This window comes from Vanellus vanellus (assembly GCF_965231255.1).
Source record: "Vanellus vanellus genome assembly, chromosome: 20".
Classification (NCBI taxonomy): Eukaryota; Metazoa; Chordata; class Aves; order Charadriiformes; family Charadriidae; genus Vanellus; species Vanellus vanellus.
This window is the reverse complement of record NC_138925.1, coordinates 7,490,896-7,497,998: the sequence shown is the minus strand read 5'-3', so window position 1 is coordinate 7,497,998 and position 7,103 is coordinate 7,490,896. Positions and strand designations below refer to the sequence as shown.

General features: G+C 46.2%; 1 protein-coding gene across 3 annotated transcripts; it reads left to right on the top strand.

Moving 5' to 3' along the window:
• The first annotated feature begins 2,686 nt into the window (after positions 1 to 2,686).
• Positions 2,687 to 5,452, top strand: AURKAIP1 (aurora kinase A interacting protein 1). 3 transcript variants are annotated; one of them, XM_082493484.1, is made up of 4 exons: positions 2,687 to 2,705; positions 3,288 to 3,376; positions 3,882 to 4,330; positions 5,288 to 5,452. In XM_082493484.1, the coding sequence occupies exons 2-4, from the start codon at positions 3,325 to 3,327 to the stop codon at positions 5,393 to 5,395; spliced, it is 609 nt and encodes a 202-aa protein (XP_082349610.1). In that variant the 5' UTR covers positions 2,687 to 2,705; positions 3,288 to 3,324; the 3' UTR covers positions 5,396 to 5,452. The 3 variants fall into 3 exon arrangements, with proteins under 3 accessions (XP_082349610.1, XP_082349611.1, XP_082349609.1); XM_082493485.1 differs by lacking the exon at positions 2,687 to 2,705 and adding an exon at positions 2,737 to 2,756; XM_082493483.1 differs by lacking the exon at positions 2,687 to 2,705 and having other exon boundaries at positions 3,013 to 3,376.
• Positions 5,453 to 7,103: the final 1,651 nt, after the last annotated feature.

Sequence of the window (7,103 nt, the reverse complement as noted above, 5' to 3'; positions counted from 1 at the left end):
TAGTCAGTGTGATATCCAGCCTCTCTCTAGGTGTACTTGGAAAGCGAGGTGGCTGACTCTTTTACTTGGTATTGCTACCGCTCTGTTCTGATGCTTCCTGCAAATACTACTGTGCTCTTAGTGATGGGTATCTCCTAGAACCATCTGAAATAGATTAAAAACTGCAAGTTAAATCCAGGGGCTGGTTCCTCTTCGCTTCCAAAACCAAGGTGGGTTTCTCGCTCTCTGCAGAAGTAAGTGACCTGACCTCAGAGTAAGGCCAGTGCAGGCTGTCAGATGCCAGTATGTTCAGTCTGCTGGAGACATGTCTCTGGAAAAGGTCCTTTGGTTTCTTTCAGTCCTAACTGAGCCAAGGCTGAAATTGCCCAGCTCTAAACTACGTGAATTTGGTACTTCTGTAAATTCCTCAGCAACCTCTGAGTATCCCCCGGTTGACAGCACACACCAGGCACTTGCTTTGTTCCCAGTGGGTGACTAACATCCTAATATGGGGGTGGGAATGTTGTTTTGTACATGAACTTCTAAAGTGTCTTCAATAAAGTCTTGTTTAAACAAATAGCCTGTTTACTAAACTGCTTCAGTTAATTCCTCTGTATGTAGGTTTCTCTTTGTAGGTTTCTCTTCCCTGACCAAAGAACCGTACTCCTACCTTGCAGGAAGAAACTCTAACCTTTGCTGTCTCCTTCAGGCTAGATGGGTTTAACGTGGTGGGTTGTACCTGAAACTGAGGCAGACCCTTGTTCTGGGCTGAAATACTAAAAGCAGCTGGTGAAAAGATCTCTGTGTTCTGGCTGAGGTAGGGATAAAAGTAAAAAGTTCTTTGAAGTCTGGGATTGGCTTCAGCATCGCTCCCTCATGCCAGCTGATTAGACACTTTTATGCTGTGCCAAGGTGGTGGGTTCCTGTACCAAGTAAGAGAAGACAAACAAGAGCCAGGTAAGTGGGAGAGACAGGTGTGGCTGTTCCTGGACAGCAGCCACTGTGGGACCTGCCCTCGGATGCAGCTGAGGGTGTGTAAGGGAGAGGTGTCTAGCTGCCTTCCGTGATCCCCATGTTGACAGGGGTAAACAGTCCCACTATAAGAACTGCTTGCTGCGCCACACTTCTGCACTCAGACCCATTTTTAGTGACATGCTGCTGTGGCTGAGCAGGTGAAGAAGATGCAGTGCTTTCCCATCAGCTGAAAGCCATGGACTTTCTGTCTCAAAGTGTAGTGGTAGTATCAGCGCAAACCTGATAGGTAAGGGGCAAACTCAGTTTGAACTCGTTGAACTATTTAGTTTGAATCAAAACTGCCGGTTGGGGAAAAGGAGTGGACATGCCTTCTGTAGCCTGCTGTGAGGAGTGCCAATGGAAACAGTCCCTGCTCCATGAGGGAGAGGAGAGATGGATGCAGGGAAGAAGATGGGCTGTTTGCAAATCCTTTGCAAGTGGATGTTCCAACACAACACGGGGTCATAGAATTACAGAATGGTTTGGGTTGGAAGGAATCTTGAAGATCACCCAGTCCCACCCCCCTGCCCTGGGCAGGGACACCTCCCACCAGCCCAGGTTGCTCCGAGCCCTGTCCAACTTCTCCTTGAACACCTCCAGGGATGGGGCAGCCACAGTACTGGCCAGTACTTGGGCCAGTGTCTCACCACCCTCACAGTAAAGACTTTCTTCCTGACATCTAATCTAAATCTCCCCTCTTTCAGTTTAAAAATGTCTCCCCCCACCTGCAGAGGGGAGTCTCCCCAGAGTGGAGCAGAGGGGCAGAATCCCCTCCCTCGCCCTGCTGGCCACGCTGCTGGGGATGCAGCCTGGGATGCCAGTGGCTTTCTGGGATGCCAGCGCACATTGCTGGCTCATGTTGAGCTTCTCACCAACCAACATCCCCAAGTCCCTCTCTTCAGGGCTGCTCTCAATCTGTTCTCTGTGCAGCCTGTGCGTGTGCTTGGGGTTGCCCCGGCCCACGTGCGGGACTTTGCACTTGGCCTTATTGAACCTCATGAGGTTCACATGGGCCCACCTCTCCAGCCTGTCCAGGTCCCTCTAGATGGCATCCCTTCCCTCCAGTGTGTTGACCACACCACAGCACTTGGGTGTCACCAGCAGATTTGCTGAGGGTGCACTCGATCCCACTGTCCATGTCACTGTCAAAGATGTTAAACAGCCTTGGTCCCAGTATTGACCCCTGAAAAACACCACTTGTCACCACTTGGACATTGAGCTGTTGACCACAACTCTTTGAGTGCAGCCACTCAGCCAATTCCTTATCCACTGAGCAGTCCATCCTTCAAATCCACATCTCCAATTTTGAGACAAGGATGTCGTGCAGGTCACAACCCGGGGCCCTGCTCCTGCCTGACCCCTCCGCTGTGAGGACACGCAGCCCCTGCGTGCTGCCGGGCTGAAGTGGGCAGCCAGGGCCGGCCCGGCCTGTGGCACCGCCCCGCTCCAGCCTCCCTCGGCTCCAGGCTGCCAGCGCCGACGGGCCCCCCCTGAGGACGAGCCGTGCTGCCGGCCAGTGCCTTCCCCCTGCCAAATGGCCGCCGAGGGAACGAATCCCCCTCCCGCTCCGCCGCCGCCGCCTCCTCAGCCCGCCCGCACCTCATGGCTGCGGCGCCGGCGGACGTCGCTAGGGGGCACTGCCCTGCCTTGCCGGAAGTTGCGTACCGGAAGTTGCGTACCGGAAGTTGCGTACCGGCAGGCGGGCGGGGATGGTGAGTGATGGCGGCCGCGGGCTGAGGGACTGGGTCGGGGCTGAGGGGCCGGTAGTCCCGTGCGGGCCGTGCCTCGGGAGCGGGGCAGTGGCGGGGCTTGCTGGTCGGCATGCGGAGAGGGAGGCTGCCCGCCGAGCGCAGGGCTGCGGCCCGGCCCGCCTCGGCTAAGTGGCCCTGCGTTAGGCCGCGCGGCTGTGCCTCAGCGCCTGAGGGCAGCGGGCGCCTTTTTACCTCACGGCCTGAGAGCAGCGGGCGCCTTTTTACCTCGCGGCCTGAGGGCAGCGGGCGCCTTTTTTGCGCTCTGGTTTCTGCTGTGGGAGCAACACCTTCGCACTGAGCTGGGCAGCGGTGTGCCAGTGGGACTCGGGCTGAAGTTACCGAGCCTTGTTAATCACCCCTGCAGCTGAGCTACAGCAGTGCTTTTGGGCCGGGCCCCCGCTGCCAAATCCGACAGTGTGTTTGTAAAACGAGGAGAGTTCTTAGCGTGTCGCAGCCCGTCTTTGCGGGGTTTGGCGTTAAACTTAGAATATTTTTTTTAAGCAACGTGTTTCCCTCATTGAATAAATGTTCTTATTTTAACAGTCATTACTGGCTCTGACAGTGAACAAAGTGAAACAATATGTTAATATCACAGGTGACTTCCCGCTTACTGAAGGCTTCACGAATTGCAGGTAAAGATATTGTGACCTAGTTTTCTTTTTTTTCTTTTGTTTTCTTTTTTTTTTTTTTTTACTGGGGTAATTAGGCTCCCATAAATTTCTTTTCAAACAAGCAATGCAAGAGTAGTGAGACTGTTGTTGATTCAGTGGTTGTGCTAATCTGTCAGTATTTTGTAGCTCTGATTTGACCTCTTTTAAGCTTAGGAGGAGAATCCTTTGGAGCAGAAAGGCTTAATACAGGGAACAGTTCCCTGCCATTCCAAATTGCACTTACACAGTTGACACAATAAAATACTGTATAATGTAGTTTTAGCAGGTGGTGTTATGGCAACATAATTAAATTCAAATTAAAAAGTACTTACTTGCTTTTGTGATGGGAATATATTTTTTTGTAGCAGCTTGCTATATTAGATTATTTTGGCCACAGTTGTCTGGTGGTTTGAGAACTGATCAGAGCTTTTCTTAAGATACTGCTTGAAAATTCTGCCTCTTAAGTGAAATTCTTTTCTTCTCAAAGGCCACCTTTTGCCAAGGTCAGTGTCGTCCTTTCTTTGCTGTCATTCTACATCTGCGCACTACAGCACGCAGCCATCTAACAAGAGTGGAGCCCAGCCTCAGCGGTGGTATGCTCTGGACCCTGAACTGGAAGAGATGCTGATCCCCAGAAAACTTTCCATCAGCCCCTTAGAAAGCTGGCTGACAGTTAGATACTCTCTTCCTAAAGCAGAAGTCCTTAATGCTCAGGAAGAAGTGGGCTATGAACCTGTTCAGCAGTATGACTGTCCCCCATCTGATGAGGGAGCTGATGTGGAGGAAGGAGAGGGAACACTTAACAACAAGATTCAATGTAAGAACGTTTTGAAGATTCGCAGAAGGAAAATGAATCGGCACAAGTTCAAAAAGCTGCTAAAGCGAAGAAAGTTTGTACGGAGGAGGATAAAGGAAGGTCGCAAGAAGAAACGTCAGGTAAGCTCAGGGTAGAGAGAACTTCTTGACATAAATGTGCCCACTTCTCAAACTGGCCTTTGTTCAGGTATCAGATGATTAGGTCGAATTGATTTGGGGAAAAATGGCAGCAGCTCAGAGCGCCTTAGTGAATTCAGTATATACGGGTACAGTAGCTTTTTCTGTTTTGTGTTTGATCTGTATATCTTCAGAAGTTGTAGTTTAGAATATTTCTCTGGTTGTAAACATATATCTGTGATAGTTACTAGCTGTGATTTTTCTTGCATGGTGGTAACTTACATGTGGCTAATGGAGAAGAATGTTACTGTTTGTGTGAAAGATTAATTCACGTGTCTGCATTGTATCAGGGAGACTGGTTTAATCTTAGTCTCTTTCCTTTAATCTTAATTTCTTTCCTTTTTTGCCAACACCCTCAAGTGCTTCCTATTGTCTTTTTCTATATAGAAGCCTTTTACTTCCTTTAATAAAAGGGGTGAGGGAAGATATGGGCCTTCATTCAAGCTGTAGATGTTCTTATTCAACACTGCCTTTCAGTAGTCTGTTAGGTTTGCTATGATACAGTTTACTTCATTCTCTGGTAGTTTTCACCTTGCCTAGGTGCAAGTTGGGGTTAATTGTAATTCCGTTTCTTCAGATTTGTAGGAAGCAGTGTTGAACACTTTATGATGTGGAAGTACTCTTAATTTGCTTACATTTTTGTTTTCCATCTCCTCAGTTTTCCTTGCACAGTACTTTTAAAATACTGCTACTAAGATCCTTGTGCATTTTAATGTATTTTGTGCAGTAAGGTGAACTATTTTGACATGTAGAACAAGCTGCCTACTTAAAAGCATTTCTTTCTTTTGTGTGTGTTATACTTAGATTCTCCCTGGGACACATGGGCAGTGGCTGAATACTTGAGCGTTGTTTCTGAGCTATGTCACCATTTTTTTCTTTCTTTTTGTTTTTCTGTTTTAGATGAAATTTGAGAAAGATTTGGAACGCATCTGGAAAAGAGCTGGTTTGAAAAATCCTCCTGCGGGATGGCAAACGCCTAAGATATTTCTGAAAAGTTCAAAGCGATAAAATAACACCTGTAATGAGTTTGAACCTGTAATTGTAATTAAAAGATATTTAAGTATGTGGATTACTTTTAACCTTTTTCTGAGTTTGATGAAATTAGTAGGAGAAAACTTTGAATCTTGGTGACAGTTTTCCAAGGGCAAACCTGACAGCAATATGCTTTTTCCTTCTCAAAAGAATGGTGTGAGGCCTTGTATAGTGATTTGGCACTGCTGTGTACGGTCCTGCGCTGCTGCTGCCCCCAACTGTGTGCCTGAGCAAAGGTGTCTTAGACTGCAGCTGAATTTCTGAAGTTGCTATTTAAGGCTAGACTGAATGGTATACTGTAAGAACAGTTGGTTGTGGGAGATGGGATAAGTGAAAGAATTCTTCTGATTTTAAGTATAACTATAGAAGACACAAGCATTTTGAAAAATTCTTTTCAAAATTTTGTTCTTTCATAGCCTTACTATAGAAGGGCTGGTATTGCCTAAGAGTTATGGTAAAATAGGAATTGGATGAGAATTCCAGAGAATATATTTGAGAAAGCTTTAATTTTCACTGATCTGGAGCCTCAGTGTGCATGTGCCTTAGACAGGCATTGCATGAGGATCCTTAAAAGGAATACTTATTTTTTCTGTTCTGTTTTGTGCTAATAAAAAATTGTTCTTTTTTCTACAATTAACCCCTGTCATACAGAACATATAGGTATTGGTATCAGTAAAAGTTAGAGCTAATTATTCATTAACTACAAAAACTGATTTGTTCCTGAGACAACCCTGTTGTAATCAGCTGGTTTTACATTACTGAAGAGAGTCATGAAAGCTGTGAAAAATATAGATGTTTATTTTAAACCCTGACAGAAGACGTTATATATGGGTTCTGCTTTGGGTTCTGCCTCTGATTTTTCTGCTTGAGGCAGTTTACTTCTGTGTGATTTAGTTTTTCCCTGTCTGTATTCCAGCAGATAGATGGGGTGGACTGACCTCTGAGAGAAAGGAAGGAAAAAGAATAAGCTCCCTTAGGCTCGTCATTCTGCAGCATACAAGGAGGCTACCCTGAAAATGCATGCTGTTTTATCTGCTAGGAGCAGGACACTTGACTAAACTGAAAGCGAAGAAAAATAACCTGTAGGACTCGTTGCTACGAGGTACAGTTGAATCTTGCTGCAGGGACAGGTGACTAACACAGTGAACATGTCTGAGGCTCTACGTATGGCTCTCTGCTCTTCTTGTCACTAGATGGCAGTAAATTAAAAGCCTCTGAAACTCCTTAGCCATTAATGTAGAAGCTAGCTGGATGTTTATGTTGGTATTTTAAAGAAAGGGTAAACCCACATTTGAAAATTGATTAATCTGGCTAGAGAAATGTTGGCATTCTGAGACCTGTATTGAAGTCCTGTAGAAACATGTGGTTAGCACACTCTTATAGTTCTTTTTTCCAAACCATATGTTAACAGTAGGTAACTTTAATCAAAAAAATTAAAAAGATGTTCTGTCCTTTTCCTGCTTTAAATAGGCTGCAGTTGCTTTAAACCAAGACCAGTAGGACTCTTTCATTCAGCCTATTGTCAGGATTTCAGTGAAGAGGAGGATGTCTAGCTATGAGCCTTAGAAACTCGCCAAGCAAGAGAAGGTTGAGTGTTGATTCTGCCTTACAGGTTTGTTAAATACGTAGAGTGCATCTAGGTATTTCTAAAATATAATACACATGCTCTGCACAAAGATGCATA